Source organism: Prionailurus bengalensis, chromosome E1 (assembly GCF_016509475.1).
Source record: "Prionailurus bengalensis isolate Pbe53 chromosome E1, Fcat_Pben_1.1_paternal_pri, whole genome shotgun sequence".
Taxonomy (NCBI): Eukaryota; Metazoa; Chordata; class Mammalia; order Carnivora; family Felidae; genus Prionailurus; species Prionailurus bengalensis.
The window spans coordinates 19,924,197-19,945,430 of record NC_057347.1 but is presented as its reverse complement, the minus strand read 5'-3'; the positions used below and the strand labels follow the sequence as shown (position 1 = coordinate 19,945,430).

The 21,234-nt window shown below is 40.2% G+C and overlaps 1 protein-coding gene across 3 annotated transcripts in view; it reads right to left on the bottom strand.

Annotated features, from left to right (window-relative positions):
• The window catches only part of ATAD5 (ATPase family AAA domain containing 5), a 46,483-nt gene extending 28,699 nt beyond the window's left edge, over window positions 1-17,784 (bottom strand). For 2 of the 3 annotated variants that reach the window (XM_043583655.1, XM_043583656.1), the window contains exons 1-6: window positions 17,353-17,784; window positions 11,640-13,534; window positions 10,751-10,859; window positions 7,308-7,472; window positions 5,185-5,308; window positions 4,297-4,378 (exon numbers count right to left, since the gene is read on the bottom strand). In XM_043583655.1, the coding sequence (XP_043439590.1) occupies window positions 4,297-4,378; window positions 5,185-5,308; window positions 7,308-7,472; window positions 10,751-10,859; window positions 11,640-13,534; window positions 17,353-17,418 (2,441 nt within the window). In that variant the 5' untranslated portion in view covers window positions 17,419-17,784. Of the gene's footprint in view, window positions 1-4,296; window positions 4,379-5,184; window positions 5,309-7,307; window positions 7,473-10,750; window positions 10,860-11,639; window positions 13,535-17,039 lie in introns of all 3 variants that reach the window. The other variant, XM_043583657.1, reaches the window with a different exon arrangement.
• Between the last annotated feature and the right edge of the window lie 3,450 nt (window positions 17,785-21,234).

Here is a 21,234-nt window from a genome sequence, read left to right as displayed (position 1 = left end):
GAGGAGGACTGCAGAAAGGCATGAGGACGCTTGTGGAGGAAAAGACTTTCTGGCTAGTGGAAATAAAGCATTATCTTTACTGCAGTGGTGGTGCTTTCACTACATATACAACTGGCAAAGCTCACCAAGTTATACACTTTAAATACAGGTGACTATGTAATTTATACTTCAATAAGGTTCAAATTTTTAATTGATTAAAAATAATAAAAAAGTAAATAATAAAAAATAACACTATACCACTAGAAACCCATGAGAATGGCTAAAATTAAAGTCTGGGGGCACCTGGTGGCTCAGTTGGTTAAGCGTCTCTTTTGTTGTTTTTGATGTTTATTCATTGAGAGAGACACAAAGCGCCAGCAGGAGAGGGGCAGAGAGAGAGGGAATCCGAAGCAGGCTCCAGGCTCTAAGCTGTCAACACAGATCCCGTCGCGGAGCTCGAACTCACGAACCGTGAGATTATGACCTGAGCTGAAGTCGGACACCTAACGTTGGTGCCCCTAAGCATCTAACTCTTGATTTCAGTTCATGAGATCGAGCCCTGCTTGGGATGCTCTCTCTCTCTCCCTCTCTCTGTGCCCTTTCCCTGCTTGCATGTGCATACTCTCTCTCAAAATAAATAACCGATAAAAGAAAAGTCTGATAATGCCAAGCGTTAGCAACCGGAGCTCTCATATACTGCTGGTGGGAGTATAAATGGAACAACCACTTGGGAAAGTTCGGCAGATTCTTACAATGTTAAACGTACACCTACCCAATGACAGAGCAATTCCACTTCTAGGTATTTACTCAAGAAAAATGAGAACACTGTCTACACATGGAATGGAATGGAATGTTCACAGCAGCCTTATTAATAATAGCCAAATACTGGAAACAACCCAATTGGCCATCAATAAAAGAATGGATACACAAACTGTGGTATATTCATATAAGGAATACTACTCAGTAATAAAAAAGACTACTGATATATTACCTTGGCTAAGAGAAGACAGAGACAAAAGTGAGCGCCCTGTATGATTTCATTTCTACGAAATTCTAGAAAAGGCAAACCAATCTATGTCAACAGAAAACAGATCAGAAATTGTGTGGGATTGAGTTGGGGACATGGATTAATTGCAAAGAGGCAAAAGGGAACTTTCTGGAATGTGGTGAAAATGTTCTCTATTGTGATGATTACACAGATGTGTACGTTTGTTAAACCTCAAACTGTTTACTTCAATTGTATGCATATGATTGCGAGTACATTATACCTGAATAAAGTTGATTTAAAAAAAAATTTTTTTTTACAATTATTTATTTTTGAAAAGCAGAGAGTGTGAGCGGGGGAGGGGCAGAAAGAGAGGAAGACACAGAATCCGAAGCAGGCTCCAGGCTTTGAGCTGTCATCACAGAGCCCGACGCAGAGCTCGAACCCACAAACCATGAGATCATGACCTGAGCCAAAGTCAGATGCTCAACCAACTGAACCACCCAGACGTCCCTGAATAAAGTTGATTTAAAAAAAGAAAGTGTGTGTATGTGTACTGACCAAAAGCAATTAGATACAAAAGAATACACACATATATATATATATACATTTACATGAAGTTCTGAAGTTTACGTAGTTTTAAAACTAACAAAACTAATCCACGGCAATAGAAATCAAACTAATCAATGGTTAAGAATCAGTATAGCGGTAACCTTTTGTTATGGTGGTGGTAGGAATAACAGAAAAAGAGTAACCTTTCAGAGTAAAAGAAAGATTGTTAAATCTTGATATAATGTACTTATGAAAACTGTATGCTTAAGAATGGTGCAGTTAGGGCGCCTGGGTAGCTCAGTTGGTTAAGCATCCAATTCTTGATTTTGGCTCACATCATGATCTCGTGGTTTGGGAGTTCAAACCCCACACTGGGCTCTGCATTGACAGTTTGGAGCCTGCTTGGGATTCTCTGTCTCCCCCTTCCTCTCTAAAAAAATAAACATTAAAAAAAAAAATAAGAAGGGCACCTGAGTGGCTCAGTCGGGTAAGCGTCTGACTTCGGCTCAGGTCACGATCTCATGGTTCGTGAGTTCGAGCCCTGCGTCAGGCTCTGCGCTGACAGCTCAGAGCCTGGAGCCCGCTTCAGATTCCGTGTCTCCCTCTGTCTGCCCCTCTGCTGCTTGCACTCTCTCGCATTGTCTCAGGGATGAATAAACATTAAAAAAGAAAAAAATAATAAGAATGATGCCTTTTTAGGGGCACCTGGGTGGCTCAGTTGGTTGAGTGTCCGACTCTTGATTTAGGCTCAGGCCATGATCTCACAGTGAAACTGAGAACACCACTCCTTACTGAGCATGGAGCCTGCTTGGGATTCTCTCTCTCCTTCTCTCTCTTCCCCTTCCCCGCTCCCTCTCTCTCTCAAAATAAATAAATAAACATTAAAAAAAGAGAATGGTGCATTTTACAAATAAAACAGAAACAGACTCATGGACACAGGAAACAAATTGTTGGCTACCAGAATGGGGAGGGGGAGAGGGTGGAGGCAGGAGAAATAGGGGAAGGGGATTAACAGGTACAAACTTCTACTCACAAAATAATTAAGTCACAGGAATGAAATCTACAGCATAGGGAGTATAGTCAATCAACTGTAGTAACTTTCTGTATAGTGACAAATGGTAATGAGACTTATCATGGGAATCTTTTTGTAATTTATAAAAATATCAAATCACTACCATGTATATCTGAAACAGGATACTGTATGTCAATTATACTTCAATCAAAAAAAGATTAATGGGTGCCTGAGTGGCTCAGTCGGTTGAGAATCTGATTCCTGATTTTGGCTCAGGTCATGATACCAGGGTCATGGGATTGAGCCCTGCATCTGGCTCTGCACTGAGCACGGAGCCTGCTTGGGAGTCTCTTTCTCTCTCTCTCTCTATCCCTCTGCCCCTCCATCCCTCGAAAAAAAAAAAAAAAGATTTGTGCATCTTAACAATATGTAATTATACCTCAGTAAGAGTGAAACACGAAAAAATAACCTGAACCCATGATGTCCCTAAACCTGGTCTTCCACCATGCCATCCACTTGCACAGGGATACCAGAACTTGAGTGTCACCTTCACTTTCATCTCTCCTACCCCTACCCCCCAGATCTAATTAATCATTATGGATTTTGATCTAGCAAACCAATCCAGCAGTCAGAAAAGACCTTCCCGAAATCCAAACATTTATGTGCATATTTTGTGTTTAAAGCCCTCTGTTTCTTATTGTCCTTGGCAAAATGACAAATTCTCTCACACGGCCTAAAGGTGCTACGTGAGCTGGCATCCACCTCCCCAGCTTAGGCCCACATTCCTCTCACCCAAGCTCTCTGCTCAAGTCACACTAGCATTCTTTCAACCTCTCTCTTCACCATGCTCCTTCGAGCTATAGGGACTCTGCAGATTGCTCCCTCTGGCCAGAACACTGTTCCTCCCCTGGTGAACTCCTGCTCATCCTTCAGTTCAGATGTCATTTCCTCAGCAAAGCCTTTTTTGACCAGACCAAATCCACTTAATATAAACTTAATAAAACCCTGTACCTCTCCTTCTTAGCACAACTGCAATTTTTCACTTGATGGCCCAATTAATGTTTTATCACAGATTGTCTTCCCTCTAGAGTGTAAGCCTCACGAGGACAGGGAAGGTGTCTTGTTTTGTTCCCCCAAATATTCCTAGTATGAAAAACAGTGCCTGGTACATAGCAGGTATTTAAAGATTTCATTTTATTTATTTTTTTGTTTTAAAGTAATCTCTACCCCCAATGTGGGGCTCAAATTCATGACCTTGAGATCAAGAGTCACGTGCTCTACCGACAAAGCCAGCCAGGCACCCTCATAGCAGGTATTTAAATATATACTGAATAAGTTCATAATCAGCTCTTTGGTGCTTTTGGTTTATTTTTCCACTATTCTATCTAGAGATGGCCACAAAATGTCTGATCTTCAAATTGTGACTGTAGCACTGTCAATATTGTCATTTTTAGAAATGAATTTATTGGGATGCTTGTGTGGCTCAGTTGGTTAAGCATCCAACTCTTGGTTTCAGCTCAGGTCATGATCCCAGGGTCATGAGATCAAGCCCCGCATCCAGCTCTGCACCAAGCATGGAACCTGCTTAAGATTCTCTCTCTCTCCCCCTCTGCCCCTCTCCCCAACTCGTGCTCCCTCTCTCTAAAAATAAATAAACTTATTAAAGGTTCAAATGATAATGTACGTGCTTTCTCATCAAAGTCAAGGAAAAAATACAAAATACATTCCATAAGACATTTCAGCATTTTAGAATTTGTATTAGACTGACCTGTTTTCATCAAAACCAAGAATAGGATCAGCTGTTTTTTGAGCTTTTCTGGTAAGAAATAAAGGAGCAACTTTCACTTTCCCTTAGAAAAATAAATAGTTAGGTTAGTATCAAAGTTTATCATCTCTACTTACCTCCAGATACTTTTCAATTATAGCTCTATCTTCTTAAACTTAAAAAAAAATGAACTCTTCTCAACTTTAACAAAACTTTTTTTTTAAACTTAACTTTTTAATTAAAAAATTTTCTATATAATCATCTAGTCTCCCAACAGCATTATCAGAATCTCCTGGGAATGTTTTTTTAAACTACAGATTCCCACAATCCCCCTCCAGAGATTCTTAATCAATATGCCTAGGGAAGGACCTAAAGATTTAAGAAAATTTTTAATTTGGGGCACCTGGGTGGCTCAGTCAGTTGAGCAGCTGACTTCTGCTCGGGTCATGATCTCACAGCTCATGAGTTCAAGCCCCGCGTTGGGCTCTGTGCTGACAGATCAGCCTGGAGCCTGCTTCCGATTCTGTGTCTCCCTCTCTCTCTGCCCCTCCCCTGCTCATGCTGGTTCTCTCTGTCTCAAAAATAAATAAACATTAAAAAAAAAATTTTTTTTTAAAGAAAATTTTTAATTTATTCAGAAGATTTTGATTATCAGGTTTGGGAATCTCTACCTTGACTGCAGCTAAATAGAAAGAAATACAATAATTTGAATACACACAATTACCTTTATAAAACTCTTCACTACATTATAACTTTACTTATTAAAATAGATATATGTAATATAATTGAACGTTCATATTTTAGAAGACAAGAAATTAAATTAAAATGAGAGCAATATAATTCCTCCAAAGCATTCTAATATTCGTCACAAACATTATCAGATCTCATTACCTGGTACGTTTTTAGGATTCTTAAGTTTTTTTCCTAGCACATCATTCAGACACTGAAGATTCTTCTGATTTTTCTCGGGTTGCTTTAAAGAAGTAATATCTGAATCTATTATTATTACAGAGTCCTAAGACAGAATAAGAAAAACATTTTTACAATATGTCAGACAATTGAGGTTTTAAATTTCAAAAGGATTACAGTGCTAGAAGCCAGAGGTAAGAGAATTACATTAGCAGCTCCATCCATCTCTTCATCAGACACTACCTGATTGATACAGAAAACATAAGCTATATGTCGTAAATGACAATAGCCTGTGCTATACCATTCAAGTTCACATATCAAAGGGTGGACTTATTATTACCATGGGTTTTCTTTTTTTTTTTTTTTTTTTAATTTTTTTTTTTCAACGTTTATTTTATTTTTGGGACAGAGAGAGACAGAGCATGAACGGGGGAGGGGCAGAGAGAGAGGGAGACACAGAATCGGAAACAGGCTCCAGGCTCTGAGCCATCAGCCCAGAGCCCGACGCAGGGCTTGAACTCACAGACCGCGAGATCGCGAGATCGTGACCTGAGCTGAAGTCGGACACTTAACCTACTGCGCCACCCAGGCGCCCCCCATGGGTTTTCTTTTTTAAAGAAGCAACCAAAAGACTTTACTCCAGACAAAAGAGTCAGTATCACTGAGCTACACAAGTTCTAGCTCTACTCTTTGAGAGCTATACATCCTATAAATGTATTAGATAAAGATCAAGTCTGATATGCTTTCAGATGGTCAGTACACATTTACTAAGCATCTACCATGTGTCAGGCAATACAGCATACACAGACAAATGCAACAAGAGTTGGCTTCAAGGTTGTACCAGGGTTTAGGGGACAGAGGGAGAGCTAGTTCAATCATAACACGGTAGGTTGAGAGCAACATTGACTAAAATACAAAAAAAAACACAGAAGTTAAGTACATTTTGGAAAGAAACTACTTGTCTTGAAGGCACCAACAAAGCTTCCAAGAGGAAGTATCAGAATGTTCGTACCATTATTCCTAATAATCAAAAAGTGGAAACAATCCAAATGTCCGTCAACTGATGAAAGGGTTAAAAAAATGTGGTATAGCCATACAAAGCGGTATTATTTGGCAATAAAAAATAAATGAAATATTGATGCTACAATATGGATGAACACCAAAAACACTATGAGTGAAAGAAACCAGGCACAAAAGGCCATATGTTATATGATACCATTTATATGAAATATCCAGAATAGGCAAATCTATACAAACAGAAAAGTAGATTAGTGGTTGCCTGGAGCTGAGGGAGGGGAGACTGGGAAGTAATAGCTAAGGGAAATAGGAGTTCTTTTTGGGGTAATGAAATATTCTAAAATTGTGGCGATGGAATCACAACTCTGTGAATATATTAAAAGCCAGTGAACTGGGCACTTTAAATAGTGAATTGTATGGTATGTGACTTATATCTCTATAATAAAGCTGGTTTTAAAAAAGAGGAGGCAGGGGTGCCTGGGTGGCTCAGTCAGCTGAGCATTGGACTTTCGGCTCAGGTCACGAACTCATGGTTCTTGAGTTCAAGCCGTGCATCGTGCTCACTGCTGTCAGCGCAGAGCCTGCTTCAACTCCTCTGTCTCCACGCCCTCCACCCTTAGCCCTTCCCCACTTGCACTCTCTCAAAAATAAACATACATACATACATACATAAGAAAAGAGAGTAGCATTTAGCAGGACTTAATGTATGAGTAGGAATTCCTCAGGTAGAAAAGAGTATTTGGTATATGCATTTCAAGCTGAGACTACAAAGTGGAAATAAAAGTTGCACCATTTGGGAAGAAAGGAATAATTCAGTGTGACTAGAGCAAAAAGTGTGTATGTGAGGAAGGAGGAAAGGGAAGAGCTAATTCAGCCTATGAAGGATCTCAAATGACATGATAAGGATGCAGACTGTATGCTTTTGCAAAAGGAGCGAAGAGCTTTTAAAACAGAAATGCAAATGATATTCTTTCCACAACCTCAGGGGTATCTTACAATTCTACCTATAACTTTATATGGCTTCCTCCTCCTTCTCCAAGCAGCAGAATAGGACAGAACTCACACCAATAAATATTTCTAATACTTACTGCTGTTTCTGACAATTCCTTCCTTTCAGCAAGCGTCTGATGTCTAGATGAACGTCTTAAGGGCGTCACTATTTCTTCAGTAGTTTTTGACCTACTAATGTGTAAAGCTTTTGCTTTTTCAATCAATTGTTTTGCTTTTGATACACTTTTTGAAGCACTGCTTGCCTAAACAAAAATTTGAAAAACTTAGATCAGTGGCAAACATTTTATATTTAATAATAGAAAGAAATTATAAAAGGCAAAACTTTGGAAACAGTAGAAAGGTTAGTGGTTGCCAGGAGTTAGGTGGGGAAGGAGGGATGAACAGGCAGAGCATAGAGGATTTTTAAGCCAGTGATACGACACTATATGTATGATACTAGAATGATGGATACATGTCATTATACATTTATCTAAACTCACAGAATGTATAACACCAAGAGTGAACCTTAATGTAAACTCAGGACTCTGGGTGATAATGATCTGTCAATGCAGGTTCATCAACTGTTAAAAAATGTACTATTCTGGTATTGATAATATGGGAGGCTATACATGTGTGGGTACAGGGGGTATATGGGAAATCTCTGTATCTTCCACTCAGTTACGCTGTGAACCTAAAACTGTTGTAAAAAATAAAATCCAGGGGCGCCTGGGTGGCTCAGTTGGTTAGGCATCCGACTGTTGATTGCGGCTCAGGTCATGATCTCATGGTTTGTGAGATGGAGCCCCATGTCAGGCCCCACGCTGACAGCATGGGGCCTACTTGGGATTTTCTCTCTCCCCCTCTCTCTGCCCCTCCCCAGCTCACTCACTCGCTCTCAAACATTTAATTAATAAATAATAAAATCCATTAAACATATATAAAACTATAATCATAAGTTGTGTTAAAAAAGACAAAGAAATAGTTACTTAAATCTTACCAAGGAAATTAAATTAGTGTGTCTAGTGTAATTAACATGTCTAATATAATGTGTCTACCTTTATTTTTAACTAGAAATTTATTCAGATAAATATAATTACGTTCATGAAAAACACCCAGAGAGATGTCTATATTAGATGTCTGTATGGATTAGAATTGTTGGTTATTTCCCCACCATCTTCATGGCATCTGTTTGACTTTAGTCACCTTTAGGGTGAATCCACTAGAGAGAGGCTGAAAAGGCATTAAGTATGGAAAAGAGCACTAGGTAAGAAGTCTGGCCTTTAGGCCTGACTTTGCCATTGATGTACGAAGTGATCCTGTGCATTTAAATATTACCTTCCAGACAATGTGCTTTCCACATTGAGTTCTATAGGTTTTTATGTTTAAAGACATCCAACAAACAAGGTGCACAACAGTTTATATGATCCCTTTTAAAAGTCACATATACCTATATAATCATAGGAAAAAGTCTAGAAGGGCATTAATAGTTTTAATGTAACTATTAAAGTGGGTTACCCTTTGAGGAGCCTGGGTGGCTCAGTCGGCTGAGCATCTGACTTCCACTCAGGTCATGATCTCACAGTTCGTGGGTTGGAGCCCTGCGGCAGACTCTGTGCTGGCGGCATGGAGCCTGCTTTGGATTCTGTGTCTCCCTCTCTCTCTGCCCCTCCCCTGCTCACGCTGTTTCTGTCTCTCCCTCTCTCTCAAAAATAAATGTTAAAAAAAATTTTTTTAAGTGTGTTATCCCTAGAGAGTAGATAATAACTTTTCACTTTTAATTTTATATACTTCTGTTTTTAAACAAATGTTTGCTTTTTTTTTAAAACCTTCAAAATGTTTTTAAAAAACTATTGAAAAGCATAGGCATGGATGTTCAAAATATATGTAAGAAGGTTAGGAAAACAAAGATTCTGTATAGTAGAATCTTCTTCCATGGTAGAATCTTCTGTATAGTAGAGTGATAGATTTCTGTTGTTCTGCTAGCAAAATTTTTGGCAGGCTGATGAACCTTATTAAGTTCGTATTCAAAATAATCCACCTAAATTTAAATGGATAACTCAATTACTGAAATAAACTGTTACACAAAAAGATATGTTTTAGTGAATGTGAAAAAAGCATACACATACACATTTTGGCAAGTAATTCTGCCGTTACTTGAAATTAGTTTTTTTTTTTTTTTAATAGTTTTTTTTTTCTTTCCTGATAAAAGTTCTTAAAGGTTCGTGTTTATAGGGCTGCCTGGGGGGATCAGTCGGTTAAGTGTCTGACTCTTGATTTTGGCTCAGGCCATGATCTTGTGGTCATGGGATCGAGCTCCGTGTCCAGGCTCTGAGCTGAACGTGGTGTCATGTCTGCTTAAGATTCTCTCTCCCTCCACCCCTCTCCCCTGCTCGTGCTCTCTTGCTATTAAAAAAACTAAAATAATTTTTTAAAGTTCATGTTTATACAGAAAACAGAAAAATAAAGTTAAAACCATCAATAATCCTATCACCTCAAAAAGTCATATCCACCCATCCTCCCAGCCTTACTTGGTTACCCCTGACAACACCAGGTGCTGATGGCACCCTACTTTCTCCCTGTTTGTCAGCCTCTAGTCCCAGCCACCCAGCTTGGCTTCCACTGCACGTCACTTCATCCACTCTGAAAAATGTTCTCACCTCCTTTGGCTCCACTGTCCTTCAAAACAGGGATAAATATTTACTTTATGACATTAATGACGAGTACTAAGCATAGTGCCTGGAATGTGATAAGCAGTCAAAAAAATGACAGCTGTTAAATAACAACAAAAGAGATAACAACTTTCTGTAGCAGTGCCATTCACCCAAGGATTATATCAGAATCACCTTACGGGCATTGTGAACCCACACATACCTGTGCCTACACCCTGGAGAGAATCCAATTCTCTCAAGGTGTGGATACGCAGATTATTTTTTAAAAGCAGCTAAATTATTCTTATATATCCTACCTTTCCCTTTAGGGGAAGGGGGGGGGTGATGTGCGATTCTTTTTTTTCCTTCCCAGGGATATTTGCAATGTGTGGAGACATTTTTGGTTGTCATAACCAGGGGAGCTGGACAGCGACTCATATGTCATGGGTAGAGGCCTAAGTTATTGCTAAACATCCTACAATGCACGAGTCCCCTATAACAAATGAATTATCCAGCCCAAAATATCAATAGTACAAGGGTTTTCAGACCTGTCCCAGAGTTACAGACCCTACTTTTTAGCCTCTGATCTATAGAAATAAACCAAAAATTGAATCATAACCTATAAGCAGCCTTAAGGAAAATGACTAACATGTAACTCTTACCAAGAAAAGTTTTTCTAAGCAAATTATACTGTCCTTATCAATTGCTCTCATCTCACAATAAGATATGTTGACCACTTAATAAACTAACTAGAGAAACAGAAAAATAGTGAGTAATAACATATGCTATAGTTAATATAACCAATATACAAAATATGTGAATATTCTTTTGGCACATTACTTCTAATAGTAGCTGTTGTTTTAGGAAACGGAATACCCGAATATTCCAATTACCTTTCTAGTCTGAGAAGTAAAATCTCCATCGGTTGCTTCATATTTCTCACATCTTTTTTTAGATTTCTTCTTAGCTTTTTTGGGAGTACTAATTCTGGTGAATTTCATTCTGGGAATAAAAAAGATATTCAGAAGCGTTTTATGATTATGTGTAAGAGTTTTAATTAAGTATAGAAAAGAACCACCTAGGGCTTCAATTTCTAGACAGTTCTTAAAAACAAAAATACCCCCTACATCAGTTTCAAACTACTGATCAAAAGTAAGCCAAACTCAAACTCTTAAAAAATATAAAATGATTCCTTTTAGAAATCGTAAAATTACCTCTTAAGATCACTCTTTCATTGACCAAAACTAGCATGCAAGTATATACCTCATACGATATGGCTCAGTTTCCCAAGAAATAAAGCTCTGACTTATTTTTAATCTCATGTTTATTAGATGCAGAGAATTCAGAGATTAGCAACTATGATGAATAAAAGTTAGAACTCATCTAAAATATATCTAGGAGGCACCTGGGTGGCTCAGTGAGTTAAGCTTCTGACTTCAGCTCACGTCATGATCTCATGGTTTGTGAGTTTGAGCCCCACATGGGGCTCTCTGCTGTCAGGGCAGACCTGCTTGGGATCCTGTGTCTCCTCCCCCTCCCCACTCCGTCCCTCTCCCCCTTAAAAACAAACATTAAAAAAATAAATAAAATACATCTATAATTCTTCTGAAATCATGCCTGACCTTAAATTAAATGTGAAAAATAAGCATTTTTGAAACTGTTTTGTGCCTTATAAATCAGGTATTCTAGAAAAAAATGATACTCTCCAAGGCTTCAAGCATTTTCCTTCCCAACTAACATATGGAGAACACTTAGAACTTCAGAATAGAAACAAAACTTTACCTAATAGGGCTCTCTGAGTCAGAAGAGACTGTTATTAATTCTGCCGTATATAAGCTATGCTTTTCTGGTAAAGTGGCTGCTTTTGGAGTGGAAGCCTTTATTGGACTATCGTCTTCAGAATCAGTACTTCTAATGACCATTGCGGTAGGGGTGCTGCTGGTTCTTACAGATCTTCTGCTTGACCTGGGTGTGGAAACATTTTCCAGACTGTCTTCGGTTTCGGTTTTACAATGTATGACCTTATCATTAATGGGTACGCTGGTTTTTCTTGAAGACTTCTTGTTATACGGAGAGGAAATCTTTAGAGGGTCTTCCCCAACAAGACTTTCACTGCTAAATAATGTGTTTTTGAAAACTTCCGTTTTCTTTTGTCTTAAACTCCTTCTAAGCCTATTTTGACTCTGTTTACCCTTAAAGGAAAAAGTTGTTCCTTTCTTTTGAGTATTTCCCTGTCTACTTTCACCTGGAGTAACACCAGTATCTAACATCTTCTTACCCTTTTTCTTCAGCTTTTTACTTTTCTCTTTAGGAAAAGTTCCTTTGTCAGTATGTGACTGTGAATTGCCATAATTTGAAATCATTTGAATATTAGCATTGTCCATGATTTTTTTAGAATTACCGTCTCTTCCTTCATCATTCAAAGATTTTTCATTGAGCTCTTTCTGCTTATCAGAAGACTTTCGCACTCCATTTTTAAGCGCATCCGATGCTGGCTGCCTAAACGCTTTCATAAACTGTTGTCTTTCTTCTAGAGTGCATTTCGGCTTTGAGGCTTCGGAACTTCCAGCTTCCAGCACTGCCAACTCTAATTCTTCCTCCTGTATGACAACGTTCGATTTTCTTTTCTGAACAGTCTGTTCATTCTCAGGATCTGACAGGCTATTTTCTGTTTCCAACTGCTTTTGTTTCAAGAAAATTGAGGGTATTTTCCGGGTCTTTTTGGGGGGAATAGGGTGAACCTGTGCAAGAACGGTAACTGTCTTGGAGCGTATGTGTTGGGAAATTTCACAGGTTTCTGGGTCACTCATACTACCGCTTTTGACTATATCTTCAACAGTTTCAGAAGGAATACAAATCGCCACTGTAGAGTCTGGTAGGTCTACTTTATTTTCCTTGTGACTTTTCAAAAATTCCTCGTAGGAGACAGTTATTGTCCTATCCTTTAAGCGGGATGGTTTAGCTATATCACCCCTAGAGTCTGCACAGTCTGCAGGACTGTCCATCTCATCAGCTAGGGAAGGCACTCTCTCCTTCCTGTCTTTACCATCTTTTTGAAGGAGACTTATTTCTTCTGCCAATGGCAAGCTTTCAGACAGATCTATTATATCTCTGTGCTTCCTTTTCCTCATTTTTTTGCAATCATTTTTTGTGATTCCTTGCTTAGGATTTACTCTCTTGGAGCTTTTTATGGAGGTCCTAGTGCTTGACTGTTTTTTGATATCTTGAATACTTTCTGCAAGTACCTCTACACGTTTCTTGCAGAGTGAAACAGAAGTACCACTTTCTGCAAAATCATTATTTAGACCGGAGTCTTCTTTGCTATCGTCACTGTTAATTTCAATTGGAGATTCATTTTCAGCTTTAATATTATTTAGTCGATGAGATAAATTAACTCTCTTTCCTCTCTTCTTGAACTCTATATGTGAGAACACTCCCAACGGTGTTTTACAGTCTTTGCCACTGTCAGCAGGCAATGGTGGCAATGATTTTATCTTGCACTCTTTTGCTGATTGTGTCTTCTCATTTGTGGGGGACGTCTTTCTAAAATAATTCAGAATATTACTGGATTTGGGTGGAGAGAACACACTGTCTCCAGTCTTCCCTGTTGGTGATAAATATTTTGTAATTGTTTTGCAGGAAGATCTGTCATCATCTTTCCTTCGCTTTTTGCACGCCTATCAATTTAAAAGAAAAAGAAAGCACTTACGTCAAGCAAGATAATACAAAACATAAATTTTAAACATGGATCTAATATTTTACCTAATTGGATAAAAAAAGGAAGGCTCCCTTAGGTAACAAACATGATATATACTAGAAAAAAGAGGGGTGTCTGAGTGCCTCAGTCAATTAAGCAAATGACTTGAGCTCAGGTCATGATCTCGAGGTTCGGGAGGTGACAGCTCCGAGCCAGGAGCCTGTTTCAGATTCTGTGTCTCCCTCTCTCTCTGTCCCTCCCCCATTCCCATTCTCTCCCTCTCTCTCTCAAAAATAAACAAACAAAAAAAATGTTTTAAAGCAAAAAGAGCTTTAAAATTAAACCTACGTTCAAATCTCAATGTTACATCACAAGCCATACACTTATAATTTGTGTATTTTACTTTATATATATTATACTTGAAAAAAAAGTTTCAAGGCCACTATACTTACGTACAAATGTGTTAATTTCTATTGGTCTCTGTTTACAACCTTTGAATACTAGCACCTACCCCACAAAATTTGTAATGAACACCATACATGAAAATATATGAAGTCTGCATGGCAGAACCTCTACAAATATTAACTCCATTCCCTTTTCACTTTTTAGTTAAAAACAAATTATCCTATCTCTAAGAAACACACAGTGAACAAACCTAGCATCCCAAAATTTACTAATCAAGTAAAAATTTTGAAGGACACTTACCACAAATAAAATTTTCTAATGTTTTAATGTGATTTATTTGTTTATTTATTTATTTATTTATTTATTTATTTATTTATTTTTGAGAGAGAGAGAGAGAGAGAGGGACCACCCATGCACACACACTCTCAAAAAATAAATAAACAAGGGGCGCCTGGGTGGCTCAGTCTGTTAAATGTCCAACTTAGGCTCGAGTCATGATCTCACAGTCCGTGAGTTCAAGCCCTGCGTCAGGCTCTGTGCTGACAGCTCAGAGCCTGGAGCCTGTTTCAGATTCTGTGTCTCCCTCTCTCTCTGACCCTCCCCTGTTCATGCTCTGTCTCTCTCTGTCTCAAAAATAAATAAACGTTAAAAAAATTAAAAAATAAAAAATAAATAAATAAACTTAAAAAAAAAATCTTGGGGCATCTGGGTGGCTTAGTCAGTTAAGCATCCAACTTGGGTTCAGGTCATGATCTCACTGTTTGTGGATTCGAGCCCTGCATTGGGCTCTGTGCTGACAGCTCAGAGCCTGGAGCCTGCTTCAGATTCTGTGTCTTCCTCTCTCTCTCTTTGTCCCTCCCCACCCCCCTTGCAAAAATAAACATTAAAAATAAATTAATTTATCAAATAAAATCTTAAAAAATTAAGTAATGAATGGGGAATTATACTTCAAGAAAATTAAAAGGTATCATAAAGCAGGGGCGCCTGGATGGCTCAGTCGGTTGATCTCACACTTCATGGGTTCCAGTCCCACATCAGGCTCTGTGCCAACAGCTCAGAGCCTAGATCCTGCTTCGAATTCTGTGTCTCCTTCTCTCTCTGCTCCTCCCCTGCTTGTGCTCTCTCTCTCTCAAAAATAAATTAACATTAGGGGGGAAAAAAAGGTATCACAAAGCTATCATCATTGAAAGCATTAAAAGCTAGGGCATCTGGCTGGTTCAGTCAGTGGAACATGCAACTTTTGCTCTTGGGGTTGTGAGCTTGAGCCCCACATTTGGTGTACAGATTACTAAAACAAAAAAAAGAAGAAAGAAAGAAAGAAAGAAAGAAAGAAAGAAAGAAAGAAAGAAAGAAAGAAAGAAAAAAAGAAAATAAAGGCAGGGGGGAGCCTGGGTGGCTCAATCAGTTAAGCATCTGACTCCTGATTTTGGCTCAAGTCAGGATCTCTTGGTCTGTGTGACCGTGTCCCACATCAGGCTCTGCACTGACAGTGTGGAGCCTACTTGGGATTTTCTCTCTCTCTCTCTCTCTCTCTCTCTCTCTCTCTCTCCCCCTCCCTCGCTGCCCCTCCCCTCCTTGAGCTTGCTCTTTCTCTGTCTCAAAATAAGTAAATAAACATTAAAAAAAAAAAGAGGAAGAAGAAGAAGAGAGGCACCTGGGTGGCTCAGTCGGTTGACTATCCGATATCGGCTCAAGTCATGATCTCGTGGTTTGTGAGTTCAAGCCCCAAGACAGGCTCTGTGCTGACAGCTCAGAGCCTGGAGCCTGCTTCGGATTCTGTGTCTCCCTCTCTCTGCCCCTCCCCTACTCGTGCTCTCTCTCTCGAAAAATTTATAAAAATTTTTTAGGGGCACCTGGGTGGCTCAGTCGATTAAGCGTCTGACTTTGGCTCAGGTTATAATCGTTCACTTTGTAAGTTCGGGCCCAGAGTCGGGCTCTGTGCTGACAGCTCAGAGCCTGGATCTGCTTCGGATTCAGACTCCCTCTGTCTCTGCCCCTCCCCCACTAGAACTCTATCTCTCAAAAATAAACTTAGAAAAATCTTTTTTTAATTTTTTTAAATAAAAAAGAAAACCAGAAAAAGAAATAAGTATATATTTAAGAACTTGGTACATGAGAACAGTAGTATTCAAGCTAGTGAGCAAAGAAGTACTTAATAAATGGTATTGGGACAAATTTCTAACCATTTGGATGACTACGAGGCAAAATAAATTACAGATGAAAATTGTGTATGTTAAAATGAGATGGTAAATGCATTAGGAGAAAATGCTAATGAGTTATCAGTATTATTATATTACCATGAGATCGTACCAAAGGCACTATGCCATAGGCTCTGGAGTCAGGCAGATCTAAGTTCAAGTGCTGGCTCTGATATCTACTACCATGGGACCTTAAGCATATTACTTTTAACTTTCTAATTATACAGGCAATGATACCTCAGCACAGGGTTGATATTAAGCAAAATAATGTGTACAAGGCCCTCACCCTTGCAATATTAAACAATAAGTATCATTGCTATGAAATAGGCTAAGCAGGGCACCAAAAGCAGAAACTGTAACGAAAAGGTTGATAAACCGACCACACAAAAATCAAGAACTGTCTCATTCAAGTACCAAAAGTCCTTCTTCACATCAGAGAAAGCTGAGCAACTCCCTTGATTTAGCAGACAAATATCAGCGTAACAGCTACCAGCAAGTAGACAAAAGTTATTCAATTCCAAAAAATAAGGGAGAGTCCTAGTTAAATAAGCATACATCTTGGCGCACTTCAAGGACACCAGTGTGCCTATTTCAGAACGCTAGCTTGAGATGCTACTCCAATACTTCATGGCATTAGAGTATCTATATAAGGACTGCTTACTGCATTTCACTGAAATCTGGTGAATACGTAAGAATAACAGCATTCCACGCTGGGACTCCTAACTGCAGTATCTTAAGCTCTGGAACCATGAGAAACCGATTTTTTAAAAAAATTACTTTGACTCCCGTAATGGCAATCTAAGCAGTCATCCTCCAATAGGTAAATGGATACACTACTGGAACCTAAAGATTCTTTCCAACGCTAAAGTTCTGATTCCTTACCATGAACCCAGACTTGATCCTGGGATCCTCTGCGACATTTCACAAGTCCAAAACATCAAGTTCCACCAACATCTCAGGACCTGGGGACCGGTCGAGGTATCTTTTAAATCCTGACTTTCCTGGCCCCGCAATCATCTCACAATCTCGATGTTTGTCAGTACCTATCACGACTTTAGGAAGCGACACACTCCAGCAATTGTTGCACACAATGTCACTGCTGTGGGGCCTCACCAGGTCCCTCCTCTCCCCTCCCGGATCCAAAGTTGGGATCACCTTTCACCCACCTCCTACAGACGGAGATTCTCTAGCTCACCTCAATCTCGTAGTCCTTCACCGGAGGGGGAGCAGCTGCCGCCGCCATGGCCAGGACCCCCACCATGCTCCCTGCTTCCCGGAATGCCGGCTCCTAGGGCGTTGAGCGGCCGGGCCCCGCCAGCCTAGAGGCCATGGAGGCGGCCGGCCCCCGAAGAGGCAGCAGCCGGGATGTGGGGTCCGTCCCGGACTCCCCCCGCGCCCACCCGCCCGGAGCGGTCGCGGAGGCTGGGCCCAGCTCAGTCGAGTCGAACGCGGGAAGGGGCGGTAAGAAAGCGCGGGCAGCGAGGACCCCGGGGCGCGGCCGGCGAGCGCAGGGGACCCTCGACACAGGCGCCCCCAGGCTAAGCGCCCGGGACCGCGACCCCGGCCGGGAAAGCAGGCCGAACGCAGACCCGACCCGCGGGCTTCGGAGGGAATTCTTGTCAATTGGGTTTTCGCGCCGTCTGGAGCGCATGGGGCGGAGCTTAGGATTGCTTCTAGAGGCTGCGCGGACGGTAAGCAGAGAGGGCCAAAATACTTCTCGGACGAAACTGCAGGAGGCGGGATTGGTTTTACCAAGGGATTTCAGACTAGCGGGGCTTCTCCCGCCCAGTTTCACGGATGAGGACGTGTTTTGACTAAAGTCCGTCGGTGACAGAATTAAAACTGTAGACTTTTGATGCCTTAGGCTAGCCCCTTGTAAAAAGTGGAAATTCAAGGGCGCCTGGGTGGCTCAGTGGGTTAAACGTCTGATTTCCTCTCTGGTCATGATCTCTCTGTTGGTGTGTTCGAGCCCCACAGCGGGTTCTGTGCTGACAGCTCAGACCCTGGAGCCTGCTTGGGATTCTGTCTCCCTATGTCTCTGCCCCTCCCCCGCTCACGCTCTGCTCTCTCTGTCTCTCAAAAATGAATAAATGTTAAAAATAAATAAAAGTGGAAATTCAAGGGGCGCCTGGGAGGCTCAATCAGTTAAGCAACCCACTGGATTTCGGCTAAGGTCATGGTCTTGGAGTCCATGGGTTCCAACCCCGCTTCTGGCTCTGCGCTGTCAGCTCTGAGCCTACTTGGGATTCTCCGTCTTCCTCTCTCTCCCTCTGCCCCTCCCCTGCTGGTGCGCTCTCAGGAATTAAATAAATAAATAAATAAATAAATAAATAAATAAATAAACAAACAAACAAATATTTTTAAAAATCTTAAAGAAAATTCTGTCTCTTCCCCTCCCCTTTCTCTCAAATTAAAAAAAAATTAAGTGGAAATTCAAAAAAATAAAGTGGAAATTCAAAAAATACAGAAAAGGAAATAATTGATTACATTCCACCCACATGGAATAAAATGTTATTTTGGCAAGCGTCTTACCTGGAAATATACACACAGGATCCGAGATTTTGACTTTTTCCCCTAAACTGAGCAAAAGAGGGCATTGTTTCTGGCGGATTTCTTTCTCCCCGGCAGCCAGGAGCCCAACATCATGGCCTCAGCTGGTTGGAGTGCATGCCAGTTGTTCCAGGGGGTTGCTGGTTTGTAGTGATGATAATCTCATACTTCATTTGCATTCTTTTCACGGATTTGTTTAGCTTTGACTTGTTTTTCCACATGAGTTTATTGTTGCAGTGATATAGACATAGAGTATGTTTATTTTGTTTGAGTGCATACTTTTAACTGCATGGTGTGTAAGAACTGAGTAGGTCAGGTAAAAGGATATACCAAATAATAACGGGAAGCCACCTTGTTGCATCTGGCTATGCAAACTGATTTTAACTACGGATGTCACTGTGTCCATCTCAATACCATAAAGATGGTATTGCTATTGTTTTCACAACACAAAGGGTGCAAATTTCTCCAATGAAATTGGAGGTAATTATTTTTTTCTTTTAAAACTGTTGGCCAAGGGGCGCCTGGGTGGCTCAATCAGCTAATCATCCGACTTCAGCTCAGGTCGTGATCTCACGGTTCTTAAGTTCCAGCCCTGCATTGGGCTCTATGAGGACAACCCAGAGCCTGGAGCCTGCCTCAGATTCTGTGTCCCCCCCTCTCTCTGCCCCTCCTTGCTCTCTCACTGTGTCTCTTTCTCTTTCTCTCTCTCTCTCTCTCTCAAAAATAAAAAAAGACTAAAAAATTTTTTAAATAAAAAAATAAAACTGTTAGCCCAGAATAAGGTTTTTCTAAAATACATACTGTTTTGTTGATCTGGTTTGTTTTGTTTTTTTTTTTTTCCCTCACTGTAGAGTAAGAACACTGCCCAAGGAGAAGGAGGAGGAAGAGGAGGGGGGAGGAGAAACAAATGAGAAAATTACAGAGAAAACTGAAAGTCTCCTTGACTTCTATCCCCAAATTCAATCTCCACCTCTTGGCCCAGTGGTAGTCATTATTACCTGTTTGGTGGGTAGCACTGCACACTTTTTATATTTGTATGTATCTCCAAAGAAAATGCTTTACTATTGTTTTTATTTACATAAACAGTAATACTGTAAATATCATTCAGCAATCTGCTTTTTTCATTCATCATTGTTTTCAAGAGCTATCCATGATACATGTAGATCTGATTCACTCCCTTTCATTCTTGAGCATTCTGTCCAATTATACACATTTTATTTATCCATTCCCTTAGTGATGAACATTTGTCACCAGTTTTCTGTCTCAGTGAGTCAGTGAACACTCTTGTCTATGTCTCCTTGAACATGTGTAATGTTTCTCTAGAAGACACATCTAGAAGTGGAATTGCGGGGTTATATGCTATATATCTCCATGACTATTTATTTTTCTAAATTTCTAAGTATTTAAACTGCATTGTTTTGTTAAGCATTTGCACTGAGTTTATTTTGAGATATGTAGTTCTTCTTAAGGAGCTCATGGCATTTATACATTTTAAATTAAATAAGCTCTAACATTTGCATAGCAATTAAGTATTTACAATGTGCTCATGTGGTTTTTTATCATCTTCCCCATCTAGCTAACTGCTACTTTTAAGAATTATTATTAACCCAGGGCACCTGGGTGGCTCAGTCGGTTGAGTGTCCGACTTCAGCCCGGGTCACGATCTCGCGGTCCGTGAGTTCGAGCCCCGCGTCAGGCTCTGGGCTGATGGCTCAGAGCCTGGAGCCTGCTTCCAATTCTGTGTCTCCCTCTCTCTCTGCCCCTCCCCCATTCATGCTCTGTCTCTCTCTGTCTCAAGAATAAATAAACGTTAAAAAAATTTAAAAAAAAGAATTATTATTAACCCTTATATTTATCAAAAGTAATGCCTGTGCTTGGTTAAGAAATGTCAGAGAGCATTATAAAACTTACTATCAAAAAAGAGCTAATTTCTTTCTTTCTTTTCTTTTTTGAAAGTTTACTTATTTACTTTGAGCATGCTCAGGGGAGGGGCAGAGAGAATCCCAAGCAAGCTCTGTGCTGTCAGCAGCACAGAGCCCCATGTGGGGTTCAATCTCATAAAGCATGAGATCATGACCTTAGCCAAAACCAAGAGCTGCACATTTAACTGAGTGAGCTACCCCTCTTTTTTTTTTTTTTTTTTTAACGTTTATTTATTCTTGAGAACATGAGCTGGGCAGGGGCAGAGGGAGAGGGAGACATGGAATCCAAAGCAGGCTCCAGGCTCTGAGCTATCAGCACAGAACCTGACACAGGAATCAAACCCATGAACCTGAGATGATGACCTGAGCTGAAGTCGGAGGCTTAACCAACTGAGCCACCCAGGCACCCCTCCCCCTTTTCTTTTTAAGTAGACTCTATGACTAATGTGGGGCTTGAACTCACCGCCCTGAGATTAAGAGTCCCATGATCTACTGACTGAGCCAGCCTAAGAAAGAGCTGATTTCCATTTCATAACCTGGTGTAATTTCCCAAAGGCAGCCACTTTCAAAAGTCTTCTAGCACTGTAAATATCTCATTTTTATTT